Source organism: Trachypithecus francoisi, unplaced genomic scaffold (genome assembly GCF_009764315.1).
Source record: "Trachypithecus francoisi isolate TF-2019V2 unplaced genomic scaffold, Tfra_2.0 Lachesis_group6, whole genome shotgun sequence".
NCBI lineage: Eukaryota > Metazoa > Chordata > Mammalia > Primates > Cercopithecidae > Trachypithecus > Trachypithecus francoisi.
In genome coordinates this window covers 1,052,304-1,071,319 of record NW_022681471.1, presented here as the reverse complement: position 1 = coordinate 1,071,319, position 19,016 = coordinate 1,052,304, and the positions used below count along the sequence as shown (strand labels likewise).

The window sequence follows — 19,016 nt, the reverse complement described above, 5'->3', positions numbered from 1 at the left end:
AAACTTTTACGTTCTGCTTCCCTTTTAATTGTAAATTCCAACTGTAAGTCATCTCTTTGCTCCCCCATCTGAGAATATGCTGCCAGAAGCAACCATGCCACATGTTGAATGCTTTGCTGCTTAGAAATCTCTTCAACCAGATACCTTAAGCCATCACTCTTAAGTTCAAACTTCCACAGATCCCTAGGGCATGGACACAACGCAGCCAAGTTATTTGCTAAAGTATAACAAGGGTGAACTTTGCTCCAGTCCCAATAAATTCCTCATTTCCATCTGAGACCTTATCACCCTGGCATTCACTGTCCATATTTCTATCATCATTTTGGTCAAAACTACTTAACAAGTCTCTAAGAAGTTTGAAACATCCCTTCATCTTCCTGTGTTCTACTGAGATCTCCAAACTCTTCCAACCCCTGCCACTACCCAGTTCCAAAGCTGCTTCCACATCTTCAGATGTTGTTATAGCAACACGCAATTCCTGAACCAGTTTTACATGTTAGTCAGTTTTACATTGCTATAAAGGAATACCTGAGTCTGGGTAATTTATAAAGAAAAGATTTATTTTGGCTCCCATTTTTGCAGGCTGTACAAGAATCGTGGTGCCAGCATCTGCTTCTGGTGAGGGCTCAGGAAGCTTCCAATCACGAGAGAAGGCAAAAGGGGAATCTGTGTATCACATGGCAAGAGAGAGAACAAGGAACTGTCAGGCTTTTTTAAACAACCAAATCTCACGTGAACTTACAGAGTGAGAAGTCACTCATTACCATGAGGACAGCACCAAGCCATTCATGAGAGACACACCCCCATGACCCAAATACCTCCCACTAAGATCACCTCCAACAATGAAGGTCACATTTCAGATGAGATTTGGAGGGACAAAACAGCCAAACCATATCAATGACTAGTCTGCTCTTTGTTTTCTGTTTCTGCTTTCTCCAACAATTTTCTACATACAATGCCCACCTTTTCTGCTCAGATCACTGGAACATTTATTCTACTTGAGTGAGGCTGTGAGTCTGACAGTCTGACCGTGTGGGCCTATTCTGGCCCTGTTGCTTCCTCACTGTGGAACCTGCACCATGGCTCAATCCCTCCATGGCCTAGCTTGGCTCATTGGAAAGATGGGCTCATTCCTAACACTCACCCGAGAGATGATTGTGTACAGTAAATGACACAGACCAGCGGAGTGCTTAGCAAAGTAGCGTGACATAGGAGCTCACAGTAACTGTCCTATCCTCACTATTCTAATGCAGAGTCATGCCCGAGGATGCTAAACCCCACTCAGCTACTTATGACACAGAACTTTCTTCATTCCAACTTGTATGTATTGAAGGTCACATTCACACCATGGTCTTGGCCATAGGATCCACCCAACCAATGGTGGAGAGCTGTGCTGGGCCAGCCCCTGGGAACAAGTCTTGCCAGGTGACCTCATGGAGTGACCTGGACCCTAACACACTGAGTGGCTTCTGGGTGGAAGGGCATTTCTGTAGGAGGGGCAGTACAAGCACCAACACCAGCAAGGAAGTTCACAGTGTGCTCAGAAAACAGCACTGGGGGAACCAGAGGCTGAGAATTGTTTTACCCAGGACCCAGCACCAAGCAAATGCTGAGTGAAGGAGGGTTAAGGGCAAATGGCATGGCAGATGTCTAAGTATGTAAGAAAGAGGAGCCCAGTGGCTAATGAGGCTGGGAAAGGAAGGCCTGGGAGGTATGAGGTGTTGGTGCCTAAGCAACTGACAAGTTCCAAGTCACAGTTTAGAAAGACCCCTCCAAGATGGGATGAAACAACTGTATGGACACATCCTGGAGCCCAGAAGAAAGACCAGTAAGGAAGAAGCTCCTGGAAGCTAGTGAGAGGACGAGGGAGGCCCTGGAGGAATATGTGGCAGGCAAGGCCTACATAGTGAGTCTTGACCCATGGTTGGCTCCAGGCCTTAGGACCCCATAGTCGAGAGCTTGGCACTGTTCTCCATCACTGAACAGCTACACAGAAGCAGCAGTGAGTCAGGACTGAGACCACTTTCCATGGGGCCACTGGTCCTCATGCCTGAGTTAGCTGTGGGGGCACTATGAATGATTAGGGAACCCTGAGACTGAAAGGCACCTTGGGAGAGCCTCTTCCAACCCTGCTCGCGGTCAGGGGTGACCCTCAGAGAGAGCAAAGGGTGCTACTCAGTGGGATGAGGACCCAGGGTCCTTTCAGCCTAGGGCCTTTCCACTGTATCACTCCATCTCTTTATATAGAATGAATATTAAGAACGAAGTTGGCTACAATGGCTAGAGAAAATATATCACCAAAAAGACTGTTGTATTCTCTCATCTGTGGTTGAAAATGACTTTCATTTGGGTTTTCTCTGTCCTCCTGATCATCCCCTCATCACACACCCAGACTTTCATCTATTTTCAAATATACAATAATGGGCAGTTTTGTGTTGAATTACATGAAGTGAGCATGTCTTGGGCAATGAGAACAGTACTTACAGGCAAGAATAGAAACTAAAGGTAATCTCCTGTTGTGATCTGCAAGAGGGTTAGATGCAGGGGCAAGCAGAGCTCCACAGGGGACTCCAAAGCACAGCTGAGGATGTGGCCATCCAACCACAAATGGTGCTCTGGGTAACATAGTGGTAGAGGAGTGAGGGGAGTGCTCCCACCAAGCTCAGGCACAGCACCACTCTGGGGACAACTTGACCAAGTGGAATAAGGAACACTTCATCTGGGTCCATTGGAGCACATCCCACCAACCATTAGGAGTAGCTGGAAGAGACCAAAGCAGGAAGGAGATGGGGGGCTGGAAAATGGGGTGCTACCAATCCAGAATAGGCCAAACAGTCTGGTAGGGACCACCATCTCCTGGAAGGCACAGTCACCTGTGAGGGACCCGTCTGACTCAGGCAGTCTTTTTTTTTTTTTTGTGCGACAGTCTTGCTCTGTCGCCCAGGCTGGAGTGCAGTGGTGCAATCTCAGCTCACTGCAAGCTCCGCCTCCCAGGTTCACACCATTCTCCTGCCTCAGCCTCCCGACTAGCTGGGACTACAGGCTCCCGCCACCACGCCCAGCTAATTTTTTTGTATTTTTAGTAGAGACAGGGTTTCACTGTGTTAGCCAGGATGGTCTCCATCTCCTGACTTCGTGATCCGCCCACCTTGGCCTCCCAAAGTGCTGCGATTACAGGCATGAGCCACCGTGCCAGGCTGACTCAGGTAGTCTTGGGGAAACCCAAGCTAGAGCTAACTGGAGGCTGGCCCTTGAGCAAATCAGAGAGACCAGCAACAGACCTCCCCTGTCTTCAGGGTTGGGAGTGGCCATAGAGCCATGGTTTCTCAGCTTATCTGGGGCCTGGCCCTATGACACAATGTGACTGTCAGAAGATGGGAGACTTTTCTGGGAACTTGAACCATGCCTGTTTATACTTTTAGAAAAAGGAGAAGCTGAAGGCCATGCCACCTGTCTACTCCCCCAACACCTGGCCAGGGCTCCCTCTCCAGACTGGCTGAGAGCCACCTTTGTGACATCGTGCGACAAATACGGCAGGTGATGAGTTAAGCCGCTGGTTGCCCCAATACCGAGACTCTAGAATTTTGTGGACAGTATTTATTGGGCACGCCTACTCTGACTGAAGGCATTTTGGACTTGCTAGGACAGTGATAAGGGTCTAGGGTACAAAATGCTCCTGATTCTGGTGTAGCTCCATGGCGAGTCAGAACACTGAACAGGAATACGAAGACAAGCTGGCCCCGTCTGTTGGTGGAGAGCCGACCAGTGGGGGGGACCCATTTAGTTCTTCACCTGATCCAAATCCAGATTCCAGTGAGGTTTTATACAGACATGAGGACCACGCCGTGAGCCAAGATCCAGGCTCCCAAGTTAACTCACCACCAGAAGACCGAAACCAATGCGTGGTCAACACGGAAGACAACCACAACCTTTTTAGGCTCTCCTTCCCAAGAAAGCTTTGGATGATGGTGGAAGAAGACACATTCAAGTCTGTGAGCTGGAACGATGATGGAGACACCGTGATCATCGAGAAGGATCTCTTCCAGAGGGAAGTTCTTCAACGGAGAGGTACAGAGAGGATCTTCGAAACAGACAGCTTGAAGAGTTTCATTCACCAACTGAACCTCTATGGATTCTGCAAAACACGCCCAAGCAACTCTCCAGGAAACAAGAAAATGATGGTAAAGTAGAAAGCATTTCTGTAATCCCTTTTCTCTCTTTCTCAAACGTATCTTCATAGGACACTAATATAAAGAATATACTATAAGAGCTTAAGTGTCAAGGATAGCATTTTAAAATGTGAAATATTGTTTATTGAAAGATGACAAGTATAGAACTTAAAAAGTATGGATTTTGAAATTAAACTACAACCCCCTTAGACATAATGTAAGCATCATATTACGCGGACCTGCATATTACCTCTAAGGGGGTTACAGTTTAATATCAAAATCCATGCTATCTATATATTACTGCCTTGACTTATGAATTGTTTATCTTTAGTCAGGTCATGCTGTAGAGCATAACCACACTTGCCGCCACTTAAAACATTCTTTTCTCCATTGTAAAACAAGACCATCATTTTGGGAGGAGGGGAGGAAAGGAATAAACAATTTATCCCAGAATTACTAAAATGTTTCATTTTGTTTCAGATCTACCGCAACTCCAATTTTCAGAGAGACATGTCCAGGCTACTTGAGAATATCCAGACTAAAGATGACTTCAGAAACACTGCTCAGCAAGCCGTGTCCCAGCTCCAAAGAGAAAGAAGCTGGTACCTATAAGACACTCCCCCCGATTTCATCACAATAATGCCATGAAAGAAGCCAACAATATTCAGGGACCCAGTGACACCAGTCCTTCTTGTCCCCTGGTATGTGTTCCATGAACAGTATCACTGGGCATTCCCTGGGAAGTGGGCCCCCTCAGGAGCCAAATGACCCAAGTGGGGAGGGCACCTCTGAGGATGTCACATTTGCGTCTTTGACTACTACACAGGGGAAGTGCACAGGGATGGAAAGCACAGGGAAAGTGCCTAGTACCTTGGTTTACCCAGACTATGATTGTGTAATGTCTTTGTACAATACCCGTTACTCTATTCTGTCGGTTGCCATCTCGGTCATGTCTCCAAATGAGCCCCCTGATGAGGAGGAGGAGGAAGGCCCCTCAGACTACAAGTGTGTACTCTGTGAATACGTTGGGGACAATCTTCCAAGTCCATGAACTCACAGGCCACTGATGACTGATAAAAGTTGGCATTTTCTAGTGAGAAACACATTTTTGGTCCTAACAAAGAAAAACAAAATTCTATGAGAATAAACAATTTAAATGAGAATTGCGAGTCTGTGCTCTTTCTAACCTACTATCCTATACACATCTCATTGGGACAAGCCAGGGGAGGCTGGAAATCCTGTCCAAGACAGGCTGTGGTCCCCACTGTCCTCGTTCATTTGGAGAGCAGCATTTTCACACACTCAGCAGAGGATGTTGCTAGGGAATGTTGAGACCAAGCCCAGGAAGATCTGGTCCCCTGAGTCTGGCCTGCTGGTCAGGAGACAGAACAGCCTTGCTCCTGATTCTGGCAGTATCATCTTACATGATTCCTGTATCTTCAAACAGGTGATTCTATCCTCATGGGTTCCTTCCAGTGTTGCCAGGAAGTGTCTGATCACTTCCTGATCAATAGCAGCTCAGCATCCCTAGCCTAGCATCCAGGGGCCTCCAGAGGCCATCTCAAAGTCAGGCCACCCCATCTGCCAAGGGATGTACGACCACTATAACATCCTGGCTCAGAAGAGAAAGCCACTGCAGTTAACGTCTAGGGGAAAAAGTCCATCATCTTCATAGATAACCACTAGAAACTGCTAAGAAATTACTGAAAAAAAATTACTAAAAAATAAAACAACACTAATCAGTTTTCAAAGTTAACCTCACTCTACCAGAGCTTTATTTTGGATGTATTGCTAGGATAGGAAGTAGCTATGTGATGCAGGTAACACACATGCTTCAGAAACCAACAGACACTTTCACAACACAGTGAGAGTAACCTGAAAGGACAGACACCTGCTCTAAGTCTGAGGCCCTCTTCATCCTGGATAAGTTAGTCCTTTAATGGCTGCTCACTATCAGGTCCCACACTTTCCATGTTTCCTGGATGTTATTCACACATTTGATGACTTCTGACCAGAACAAATACAGGGGAAAACACAGTGTTGTAGGACTTTTCCTTAGTTCAGCTAAAGATGGGGTCCTTATCACACGGCCACAAAAATTTAGGCTCACAGATGAAGGGTGGGTAAGGCAGGGTTTTATCTGTGAAAAGGAAAAAAAGGGGGAACACGGACCCTCACCAAAGCCAGAGTTCTTGCTGGTATGCTTCCCGCCTCATAGATTGAATCCCAGGTTCTACCCAGGAGGAGCCTGGCTCCTCCCCATGGCAAATGGTATGAACTTCTGTGGCTCCACCCCAGTGTATACTCCTACCAGTGCACAGGCTGGTTGGAGTTTCTCTAGGGACCCCTTCCCACCTGGCTGTCTCATTCTTCCCTCTAAAAAAGTCCATCTAGCTTCCATTAGAATAAGAATAAGGACAAGGTCTGATCTTAACTGCTTCCTGCTGAAAGGGACCCCTGTTTTGGAAAAATGGCAGTCAGAGCTCCTTCAGAAGTCAATCTAAGCATTCCCAGCAAAAGGGGCCATCGTCAGGGACTCCAGTTGCATGACCCTTTGGAGTCTGATGGCCTGAAGGCAAGCAGAGACAAATCATGTTTTTAGAAAACATGTATCAAAATGAAACAAGGGGAGTGTTAAGGACAGCTAAAAAATCCTGAGGCCTTTTACCAGTTTGCACAGGGAGAGGGAAGCCAAAAGCTTGACTGGGAAAAAATACTTTACCCTTTTGCCAACATGTTGGGCTTCTGGGTTCCCTTCCCCTGAGTCCAGTCCTGAGCCAACCAGTTAAAGGTTCAGGAAATTAACTCTTTCCAGTTTGGAGGATGCATCCAAGGGGAGTGTCCCATAGTATGGAGACACAAGTACCTATCTATGAACAGAGAACAGAGGAGGAGAAAGGGAAAAAGGTGTTTTTCAAAGGAGTCCCAGGAGTTCAGGATACATTCGAAAGGGGTACAGACTGCAGATGAATGGCTACTCATCTAGAAGAGGAGAGCAGGTGTCCTTGGTTCCCTTCTTTTCCTAGCAGATACCCAGGGTACATGAGGGACAGAGGGAAGAGCGTTGTCTTTCCCTCTTCCATCCTTGCCTCCCAGAGTCCTGGGAACCTTGGCAGGTGCTGCATGGGTGCCAAGGTGGCTTGCACCCATGAAGCAAGGGGACCTACGGGATAGGAATCATCTACTCTTACCCACATACGCCTTGGATTCCTTAGACCTCATTTATGCCATGGATGCTAACATGGCCTTTGAAGCTTGGCTTAATTGGCAGGAATCAGCCACGCTCACCTGTACTGTGCCTTTTAAATTCCATTATCATCTGCCTCTGGATTCCTCAGATCCAGTTTTCCTTCCTAGGGCTTTGACCCAAAGCTTGGAATTGAGTTTGGGACAAAAATATGTCTCAGCGGGGACTGCATGAACTCCTTATTATAAGCCGAATGCTAAGGTGAAGCTCTGGAACTGAGTCCTCCTCCGAGGGAGAGAAACGGATGTCCTGTGATACACCCAGACAACTGGTAGATACAGTTATGCCTGTAGGGTTTGGGTGCATGGTGCTTGCTTTCGTTAGCTCCCCTGGTCTCACTTTCCCAAAAGGCGACCTCTGAGAGATGGGCAACCTATTTATTCCATCCTCTGGCAGGATTTGCAGGATACCTCCTCAGAACTAGGATACTGATCCAGAGTTTTGCATTACCTATCCCTTTTGTTCCTTCTGAGCTGCAGCCAGAGATTGCTGGTTGGTTCACAGGAAAAAACAGATTTAGTCTAAAATGTAGGTGAACACCTAAAAACAACCGAGTTTAGGATTGAATGACATATACGTTTTAAAACATAATTTCTCTCTCTTCAGTCCTCACTTTTTGTTAAAAAAAAAACAAATCATAGGGCTCAGTGGTTTGCAAAATAGACTTCAGTCTTATATTCGGCCTGATTATTTGCATAAAGTATAGCAAGAATAAGTATTTCTACACAGGCCTTTTGGATTGGTTTTGACAGAACTCTGTTCTATAAGGAATCTTAATTGAGACCTTTTTATTTTTTTTTTGAGACGGAGTCTCCCTCTGTCGCCCAGGCTGGAGTGCAGTGGCCGGTTCTCAGCTCACTGCAAGCTCCGCCTCCTGGGTTTATGCCATTCTCCTGCCTCAGCCTCCGAGTAGCTGGGACTACAGGCGCCCGCCACCTCGCCCGGCTCGTTTTTTGTATTTTTTTAGTAGAGACGGGGTTTCACCGTGTTAGCCAGGATGGTCTCGATCTCCTGACCTCGTGATCCGCCCGTCTCAGCCTCCCAAAGTGCTGGGATTACAGGCTTGAGCCACCGCGCCCGGCCTAATAAGACCTTTTAAAGCTGAGCCCAGCCATGGGTTTGTATCCTCAAATAGCAGCGAGTTGGGTGATCCTCTCCTCTTACAGTCCCAAGATAAACTTGGAGCTCCTGGACCTGTTAGAACGTGACATTCTTTACTGACCACAGGTCGGGAATCCTGTACAGGGACTGCACAGGCAAGGGTATGAGGCCAGTTTCCCCACTCGGCTTTTATTGGCTTTGCAAGTCGAAACTGACTCCTTAAAGTGAAGCATACCCTTCCAGTCAAAGCCTTGGTAAAATTATGAGTTTTTCCAATTGCATCCTGTTGCAAAAGAAAAATGGATTCTTACTGCACTGATGCAAACAACTATATTGCCATACGTTAACAATATTCACAGATAGTTTCCAAATTCTACAGGAACCAGACAAAGAGAAACAAACATGCTCCAAATTTTGCTCACCAGAGTATACCTTGCTTAATTATTAAATGCCTTAAATAGTTCAAAGTTTCTTTGACTCTGGAAAGCAAAACAAGGATCAACAATACTCCAAGCAAAAGTCAAAAAGTTTGCTTCAGCTTTCTGAGTTCAGTCCATTTAGTTCTTGTTTTGCTTCAGTTCATGAACACTTCAGCTGTTTTTGAGTCCTGTACGTTTTTCTTTATTCCAATGTCACAATCTCCAAAGTTATCAGACAGAAGCCTGTATTTGAGAGCACCTGTCAAAGTCCTATAGCTTATTATAAGCCATCTTTTGAAAAGGATTCAAATAAGACAACAACTGTCTGTAAACAGCAAAATGTCCAGGATAATTACAGTTAGAAACATAACTGACAAAGAAGTTTGGTTATCTCTGTGGTTTACAATAACATAACCTTAATTATGATTGACAGCATATACTTAGACATTATAATTTTAGAAATCCCATATATTCTTGGAACATATATTAGCATTATTCATAAAAATATAACCTAAAGAAGACTGAACATCATTTTGGCAATCCCACGTACCTAACTAAACATGTCAAATAATCCTGTTGACCTCTTTTCTGGATGTTTCAGGGGCCCTCTGAAGTATCCGAAAAGCCAAGTGTCAGGAAAGACAATTTTGAAATAGAAGTTTGATTTTGAAAAGGCTGTTAAATACGTTTAAAGTATTTGATGCTATGAAATAGAATTCCAAATTACCATGTTATTTATGTTGCCAAAATGATGACTCAGAAATTTTAAAGCAAAAACCTTTTAAAATCCTTTACAAATTTTGCCAAAGAGCAAATTAGCACCTTAAGAAAACCTTGTGTTTTTATTTCAATGATCAATTTACAGAAAAACCTACGAGGTAGGAATATAATGTAATACCTTTCTGGAATTTAGTCAATATGTTCACATAGAGAACCTCTTCTGCAAGATTAATTTCCATAGTATTTCCTCCACTTATTTGAACCTTCAGCTTTATCTTACCTAATTTAAAACAATCCTTTAACCCTAGGCAAACATTTACATTTCCATGCTTTCTTATAACCTTTTACTAAAAAACACATTTTACTATTCTTACACATCTTCCATGTACATCTATTTTTCAGTAGTTTCAGTTACATGTTATAATGGTAACTCCCAGCCATTTTTAACTCTAATGTAAAACCTTTTGTTTTAATTGTGTGCTAGGTGCCACCAAGGTTCCTTCTTAATTAAGGGTGTGGTTAGTTCCAAACATCTCCAGGCCCTACGAATTGTGAAGCAGGCAAGACAGACAGTTCTCAAAACAAAAAAAAGTAGTTTACAACCTTAAAACATTTAGCAAACCTTACATCTAACCTGCATAATTTAGTTCACCTATTTACATTTTAATGACACCTGCATTTTACCAATAATCTTTAAGGCTATTTTTATTTCTCAAACATTAAAACCATGTGAACTGAAAGGTATCACAGCTTTTATCTTCCCTTTAAAAAATATTTGACCCAAGCACTTGTCTTTCTTTAGGCCAAATTAGAGCTCTTTTTACAGTTATCTCACACACGCGCACGCGCGCGCACACACACACCCCTACACAGACAGGCAGGAGAAAACCCAGTCCCTGGGTGGAGTTAAAGAGACAGGGCTAGGAAAACATGCAGATATCAAAAAAGAAAGGAACTCATTCCCTAAGGCAGGGTTGCTAAACAAAGCCTTGCCCCCTGAGTTACAAGCCATGCCCCCCAGGATGTAAAACAAGACAAGACTGAGGGTTGCAAGGAAGTTTGCTACAAACCATAAAGGCAAGCAAAGCACAGCAGACTGTCTACGATTTAACACATCCTTTTTCACAATGAAAGCTTTACAGAGAATATAAACAGGGATCCTTATTTCTAGCCTAGTAAAACATCTTCTAAAGGTAGCAGGGCAGACCTCTAAAAGCTAACTGCTCAAAGGGTGGAGAAGAGGAAAAAAAAAGCTTAAAAATGCCGGGAAGAACCTCTTATTCTTATGCAACCGGTTCCTCCACCAGGAGAAAAGCTTAATTACTGTCCAACAGAGTTAAACCCCTTGGCTTGGGAAGAAGGATCCAGCAGCGCGTGACATGGACTGCCAGTCAGCCACCCAGGGAGCCTTGAGCCATGTGTCCCGGCCCTGGCAGGCAGGGGAGGGTGGTGGGGAGCCACTGCTAGCTGGTCCATCCCCCTCCAAAAGGGAAAAGGCCATGAAGACCAAGGCCGACCTTCCCAATGCCTGGGAGCAACAGGAGTGGGGGCATGGTTTCCCGCAAGCTCAGAAATCCGAGGATGAAAATGCTTAGATGCACAACAGTGAGAGGTTTTGAGCATCAACGTTGCACACCAAACATGTTGCAGGACTTTTCCTTAGTTCACCTAAAGATGGGGTACTTATCACACGGCCACAAAAATTTAGGCTCACAGACGATTTGAAGGGTGAGGCAGGGTTTTATTGAGTGAAAAAGGAAAAGAGGGGAAACAGGGACCCTCCACAGAGCCAGGGTCCCTGCTGGTGCACTTCCTGCCTCACGGATTGAATCCAAGATTCCATCCAGGAAGAGGAGGGGCCAGGCTCCTCCCCAGTGCAAGCGGAGTGAACTTCTGTGGCTCCACCCCAGTGCACATTCCTCCCAGTGTGTAGGCTGGTTGGAGTTTCTCTGGGGAACCTCTCCCACCTGATGTCTCAATAGAATGGAGCCTCAAACACTAACCAGTCATCTACAACACATTTATTTACACAATCCAGAAACTAGCAGGACCAAAATTAGCAGCAATACTGAGACATTTACTGGCAGCTTTTCCTTCTACTCAACGGTCAAAGTACTTGAGACATTGCCTATGTTTAAGGAGGCATCACACAAGGAAAGCCCCTCCCCCTACTTCCCTCATCTGAATAAAGAAACCTGTTTACATGCACAGTGCTTAGTGGGTGGGACTCTCCAAAGCAGTGGAAATTCAGATTTAACCTAATGTATATAGGTCTGCGTCATGATGGCGAATTAAAGGTGTCATGATTTAGCTGGTTTCTCTGGAACATTCCTCTTAGGAGCCCACACTTGTCACACTTCATGCCCCAAAGGGATCAGGTGCTCTGGGATGTCTACCTGGAATACATCTTTGCCTGCTTTCCTAGGTATGGGCTCCAGTAACCACCTGGGGTTTGAAATCACAGTCAGGTACTTCTGCTTCAGGTTGGTCAGTACAGCCTGATTCTCTAGTTCCGTAACCTCATCGGGAGTTAAGTCTTCGGGGCATTGCAAAGTTTCCCCAATGTCAATGAGTCCTGTACACAAAGAGAGATACACATGAAAGCCTTTCACTTCCATAGCCCAAGGCCTGCCCATGTGACAACACGGTTACTCCAAGTCACAATCAGAGAGTAAGGTGGCATCAGCAAAATGACAAGAAGGGAGTCAAGTCCTTCTTCCATTGCTTTGATAACGAGCCAAACCCGATTCAGGAAATGCTGGGAGAGGCGGGGGAGGGCTCCAGAAGGCAGAGGAGAGGGCCTTGTCCTCGATGAAGCCACACAAGTAAGAGGCAGGTCCAAGCCAGACTTCCGAGGGCAGCGGTTGCAGATTGGAAGGGCACCAGCCACTGCCTGGGAAGCTACAGGTGATGCCTGAGCAGGTCACCAGGGGACAGATGCTGTTGTCAGGCCTCAGTCACCTAAAGGTTAGGGGACTTGCCCAGGGTGCCGCAAGTGGTGGGGCTGGGGCAGGCTCGTGAAGCCAGGCAGGCAGCCCAACTCTAGAGGCCACCTGACCCATTCGGTGGGCTGGGCTGCTTTTCATGGTCTCTGCCACACATGTGCACTCACACATGTATCACACACACACATACACACACAGCCAAACACCACAAGCACCACATGCACATGGACCTGACCTGGTTTCTCACTGAGACCAGAAACAGGAACTGAGGCCCAGAGTGGAGAAATGATTTACCAGAGCTCACGGAAGCTAGGCCTGCCAACCCCCAGCCCAGGGCCCTTGCCGTCCCTTTGAAGGTGTGCTGCCAAAGGAAACAGTGGTATACATGCCAATCAGTTCAGACGACAACAAAAGTCCCCAAACTCCCAAGCAAGATCTTGGGTGGCAACTCTAGGTGTTGTCTGCACATTTGGCACATCGTCACTTACCCGCTATCACTCCTCGACCAAACTTTTCCCCTTTCCTGAGCAAAGCCTGAATCTGAGCAGGAGTCATCCCCAGCCTCTCCACCAGCAGCTCCTGCCAGGCATCGTCATCCCAGTCCCTGTGAGCAATGTGGACGGCGATGGTACGGTTCCGCTGGCTGCTCAGCAGGGGACGCCAGCGCGTCTCCACAGTCTTGACTCCATTTAAGACAAGGCCAGCATAAGGCTGCCGGAAGGAGAGGCAGCCAAATTTCATCTTCGCAAGCGCCGCGGGCCTCCTATGGCCTGTGGAAGCACAGAAGCGCATCACATGCCAGCCCTCCAAGCTCACGGGCAGTGGCCTGACCATACCCCTGTGTCTCTCAGGTGGCCTAAATCCCACTGACCCTGATGGTCCGCTGCTTCTGTCTGTCACTGATGTCCCGAGCCACGGCAGGTCCAAGGGAAGGGGCTGGGATTTGGCTAACTCAGGTTCATCCCACAGAGTCTTTGGGGCGGTCTGGAGTAGGGCGGAGACAGCTAGAGAAAGGCACAGGCAGGAGAGTATGTGGTCAGTGCTATGACAGAGGTCACTGAGCCCTAGGGCAACACAGAGGACAGAGGGCCCCCTCAGCCTAGCCAGAGTGGAGAGTCGGGGCGGGTGTTAGCCGTCTTCCAGCACAGAGGGACAGTCCCAGGCTCTGCTTCTCTTCCTTTCCCCCTGCTGTGCTCTGCCAATACTCTCAGTGCCCTGGCCCTGCCGCCACCAAGGCACTGACCTTCCCAGCTCCTACTCCAGGGCTGCTGAGCCCACATCGTTGATACCCAATCTCAGCTCTGCTCTCAGGATGCACTGTGACCTCAGATGGCCCTCAGTCAGATATCTCCTCTCCACCCCTCTGGGTACCACCTTTCTCAAGCCCCTTCCCCCACCACTGCTCTCCACTGTCAGCAGATGCCCCTGTCCCAATCTGAGTGGAGAAAAGAAGAATGATAATCAGAACAACTGGCACCCCCACACACATGCCTTCCACGTGCCAGCCTCTGGGATGGCATGATCCTCAGATCATCAGATTGAATCTTCAAGTGACCCAGCAGGGTCAGTGGTACTGGGAGGCCTACTCTATGGCTGAGGAGAATGAGGCACCAGCCCACGGTCACACGGGCTCTGACTTCCCACAACTCTTGCCTGGCCTCCTGCGTGTGTGGCTTGGGAGAGGGTCCCCTCCTCCTGCATGGAGGACAGCCCTGTGCCTCGGAAGGAGCCCTGGGCTTGAAGCCAGAACCTCAGCCCAGTCATAGACTCTCGAGATGCCTCAGTTTCCACATGGCTGTGAGGATGGGAGACAAGGCACGAAGAGCACCCAGCCCAGTACTTGGCACCTAAGAGAACACTCACAAATAGTGGCTCCCCTCGCCCCTCACCGTCGTCACCATCATCAGGCCTGTGGCTCCGCCCCATGGCCCTGAACTCCACCCTTGAGCTGCCCCCCTCCATTCTGGTTACTATCTCTCTGTCCTTCCTTTCAGCACATAAACTCGACCTCTAATACATTCTATGATTTTAAGAAAATACACCCACCCTCATGAGACAAAGCCCTGACAGGACCAAAGCTGCCTGGTAGTCACTCCTTTCCCAATCTGCAGTGCAGCCTTCTGAGCGCCAGATCTCCTGCTCTTCTCCCGCCTCTGGGGTGAGCTGCCCCAGCCAAGCCGGTTGCCTGCTGTGCTCTGGACCCTGCTCCTCTGGCTCACTCCGGGCCCTGGGTGCCACCAGCCACCATCTATGCTTGCTGAGCATCCCTACTCTGAGCACACGCACGCCTCCTGCTCTGCCTCCCTTCTCTTAAACCCTGAACAGCCGAGACCTCAGAAAAGCTGTCTACATGCACAGTCTCTACTTCCTCTCTGAACCTTCTGCCCCCACCCCCACCTTTCTCCCTTTATTCCCCACCCCCCCACCCACTCCACTGACTGACCTATCCCCACAAGCACCCATGGCCGGCCTCATGCCAGTCCTGTCTTCATCTTATTCCATGCTCGGCAGCCCCAGCAGGCTGAGCACACTCCTTCCGGGACCCCCACATTACTCATAGCCTGCTCTGAATCCCGTGGTGCAGGGCCACGCCCCTTCAGACTCAGCCTTAGGTGGACAGGCCTGTACATACTCAGGACCCCAACCACCACCACCAAGTCTACCTCCCTTCCACTGTGAGTGGCATCACCAGCTATGCAGTGTTCCTGCCCCAGACCCAGCTGCTCTCTGCCCTCCCTCTCTGCGGCCCACATCCCGTGGCACTGTGTCCAAAACCGACACTGAATCTGATCCCTTTCCATAATCTCTATGGCCACAATCCCAATCCAATCCCCTAAAACCCCCTGCCTTCTGAAGAAGTCTCCTGATAGCACCCCCACCCCTGCCTCAGCCCTTGTCCTCTGAACTCTTGTGACCACACTGCCATCAGAATGATCTTGGTACAGGGACAATGAGATTATGTCCCTCCTCTACTGAAAGCTTTCAAGGGCTCCCTGCCCCAACTAGAACAGAATCCACACTTCCTCTCAGGGCACTCAAGGTCCCTCCTGATCTGCCTTCCCACCCCAGCCATGTCCTCTCCTCTCCTCTTCATTCACCACCCTGCAGCCACAAAGGCCTTCCATCCCCTGAGGGAACATGCCAAGCTTGTTTCTACCTCAGGGCCTTTGTCAGTTCTGATGGGTTGCATTATGTCCTCTTAAAATGCGTATGTTGAAGTCCTAAACCTCAAAATGTGGCCTTATATATAAAGACAGAGTCATTACAGAGGCAATCAAGTGAGACTGAAGCCATTAGGGTGGACCCACATCCAGTGTGGCTGGCGTCCTTATGAAAAAGGGGATTTCAGAGACAGTCATGCACACAGGGAGAACACCATGAGAAGATGAAGGCAGAGATAAGGAAGATGCTTCTACAAGCCAATGAGTGCCAAAGATTGCCGGCTAGCCGCCTGCAGCTAAGAGATAGGGACAGACCAGATTGTCTTTCATAGCCCACAGAACAAACAAACCTGGCCAACACTTTGATTTCAGACTTCCATCCTCCAGAACAATGATTGTCTGTTGTTTAAGCCAGCCCCTTTATGGTCCTTTGCTTCAGCCATCTTGGCAAACTGCTGTTCCCAACACATCTCCACAGGATAGGGCATGAGTTTTCCATTTGACAGCACATCAAGTCCATTCTTTCCACCTGACAATCTTCATCTACCTTGTTTTACACTGCCTGTGTGATATCCCACTGTTGGCCGTCTCATAATTTGCCCGACCATTCCTCCACTGATGCAGAGTTACAAGCTGCTCCCCACTTTTGCCACTAGAAATGACATTACCTCTAACGCTGTGTGAAGACATGCTGAAGGAATGCCTCGCCACCTGGCATGCCCACCTAAGATGCTGATATCTGCCAGCAAATGACTTTCCACAAAGACTCACCTGTGTATCCTCCACCAACCCATCCATGGCGCCATTTCCTCACACACTTGTGGCCCCTGAGCCTCATTATTCTCCTGATGGGTGACAAAACATCACCAGGTCCCAAAGTTCTGGATTACTTCTGACAGAGGCTGAATGTCCCCCACAAGGCCTGGCCACTTCCATCGGGATACATGGCTACAGTAAATGCCTCTTTTCTGCCGCCCAGTTTCTTAGCCAACCCTTTTCTCATCATCACCACAAAATCGGAACAAATGCAAACTGTGTGTGTGTGTGGAATCCCTAGTGGGAACTGATGTAACTGAAAAGGCAAGAAGGGGTTGAGTCCCCTCCTACCTGGTGCTGCAGAGAGTACCTGCTTTGCAGCCAGAGGAGAAAACCTCTTCCACTTAGCTTCTTTACCTGCACAACAAGGAAGATAAAGAGGAAAGGTCATTAAGTGCAAGACAGCAAAGCTGGTTAATGGCCCTAGGAAGGTCTTCTACTCAGCAGGCATTGGAAACCAAGATGAGCTGAGAGGGCCGGTCCTAAGAGTAACACACCTGTGCACCTCATTCACGATTTGGTTCTGCTAATCACAGCAGTGGGACCCTCCGCACCTGTCTGGGTCACAGGGTGCATCAGCCCGCAGGGCAGAAAATCATTTCAGCAAGTTGAGTCACATTCCTACAGCTGAGCACGCTCCATCCGAGGGGAGAAAAATGCCACTTCCCCTCCCATTGTCACCGGGCGAGGCTTTGGGGGGCCTAAATCCCATTGTCCACTGTTTAATTCTGGGTAGGTCATGCTGAGCACGGGGCCATAGACCACAGAGCTGTGCACTGCCCGGCCTCAGTTCCAGGCGAGTTTACAGCACAAGGGCCAAGCGGGAGGCAGGGAAGTCCGGGCCGAGGTGGGGTCGCTGTGCGTGGAGCAGCACTTGCAGACGCTCGTCGCAGGTACACGCGCTTAGGAGGCGGGCCGAGACGCTGGCGAGAGCAGGGGACACGAAAGGGTGCCTCGGGCGCGCCCCGCACGGGTTCCCTGCCCCAAACCCAGGGAAAACCCCAGCCCTCAGGCACCGCCCGCAAGAGGGCTGAGCACACAGGCTCCGGCACCACGGGCCCTGGTACCTTTCACCGGCGGCCAGTCTCACGGCCTCCGGATCCTGAGAGTCGTGGGCGTAGAGTCGACTCTGGCTTTTGGCCACAGGGAAGAACGGTCTTCCGCCTCCTCACGACCCAGCGAGGCCAGTGGAGCCAGCGAGGAGACGTGACCGCAGTGAGAAGAGAGAGCAGCCGGCTCCTGTCAGGGCTGCAAGGTAGCTGCCGCTAACTCCGGGAAATCGGGCGCCAGTAACAGGTGCTAGCGGTCCATAACTCTTCCGCTTTCAAGCGGCTCCCATAATCCTTTTCGCAAAGAACGTACGTGTGCACGTAACACGCAAGTACGTACACCACGCACGTACGCAGGAGGCACGTACTCAGTCACGCCTATAGACCGTCAAGTCGTTAGGAGTCCACGTATCACGAAGCCACGCATTGACGTCATCACGCACGCACGCACGGCCCGCCAGAGACGCTGTTCAGTTTACCGGATCTTGACGCGCACCAGCCAACCAGGCCAAGGCCAAGGGAGCTCCAAACCGGCAGCCTGGACCAAGAACCGGAAGGAGGAAAAGGAACCCGAGGGAGGAAGAGGAAGAGGAGGGGCGGGACGAGGCCACCAGGCAGGAGTTTTAAGCCCAGAGCTGCAAGACCAGCAGGGAGGAGCTGGGAGAAACCACTGGGGAGGGGCTGGGGCGCGGGGCTGAGAGGAGGAAGGCGGAGCTGGGGAGGGGAAGGGTGGGAGTGGGAAAAACCGCTGGGGCGTGGTTGAGAGCGGGGCAGGGATTAGAGGGAGGCGGGCGGGACTGAGGGAAACCACTGGGGCGGGTTGTGGGCGATCTGAGCGAGGAGAGGCTGCAGTAGGAGCTCGCGGACTCCTGATAACGAGCGCGGGGAGGAGGGGCTGATGAGAGGACGAAGGTGGGGCTGAAAGAAATTGCTGGGAGGGGCTGGGGGCAGGGCTTTGAAGCTGGTGCAGGAGAAGCAGGCGGGGCTCAGGGGGGGTGGGGCGGGGCGGAGCGGATGGAAACCTCTGGGGACGGGTTGGGGGCGGGGCTTTGGAAACTGTCCCGGGAGAAGCGGGCTGGGGGCGGAGCGGGGCCGAGAGGAACCCACTGGGTGGGGGCTGGGGGCGGGGCTTTGGAAGCAGAAGCTGGCGAAGTGGGGCTGGGGACGGGGCCGTGATAAAGCCCTGGGGTGGGGCTGGGGGCGGTGCTTTGGAAGCAGCAACAGGAGAAGCGGGGAGGAGCTGGGGAGAGGAGGGGCTCGGGGCGGGGCGGGGCTTCAGAAGCAGCTGCGGGAGAAGCAGGGCGGGGTTCGGGGCAGGACTGGGCTGAGAAACCACTGGGGAGGGGCTGGGGGCGGGGCTCCGCAGGGAGCCGCTGGAGGAGCAGGGCG

The 19,016-nt window shown here is 49.5% G+C and overlaps 1 protein-coding gene across 7 annotated transcripts; it reads right to left on the bottom strand.

The window, feature by feature from the left end:
• Nucleotides 1-3,582: 3,582 nt before the first annotated feature.
• LOC117077389 (protein CXorf40A-like) lies at nucleotides 3,583-18,320 on the bottom strand. Of its 7 annotated transcripts, XM_033201068.1 has the most exons (6): nucleotides 17,646-18,320; nucleotides 16,889-16,935; nucleotides 13,473-13,605; nucleotides 13,090-13,371; nucleotides 12,053-12,231; nucleotides 3,583-4,135 (listed from the first exon to the last, which is right to left on the bottom strand). In XM_033201068.1, exons 4-6 carry the CDS (start codon nucleotides 13,340-13,342, stop codon nucleotides 4,127-4,129), a joined length of 441 nt encoding a protein of 146 aa, XP_033056959.1. In that variant the 5' UTR covers nucleotides 13,343-13,371; nucleotides 13,473-13,605; nucleotides 16,889-16,935; nucleotides 17,646-18,320; the 3' UTR covers nucleotides 3,583-4,126. The 7 variants fall into 7 exon arrangements, with proteins under 7 accessions (XP_033056959.1, XP_033056954.1, XP_033056953.1 ...); XM_033201063.1 differs by lacking the exons at nucleotides 13,473-13,605; nucleotides 17,646-18,320 and adding an exon at nucleotides 17,076-17,616 and having other exon boundaries at nucleotides 16,870-16,935; XM_033201062.1 differs by lacking the exons at nucleotides 3,583-4,135; nucleotides 13,473-13,605; nucleotides 17,646-18,320 and adding exons at nucleotides 4,145-5,283; nucleotides 17,076-17,617 and having other exon boundaries at nucleotides 16,870-16,935.
• Nucleotides 18,321-19,016: the final 696 nt, after the last annotated feature.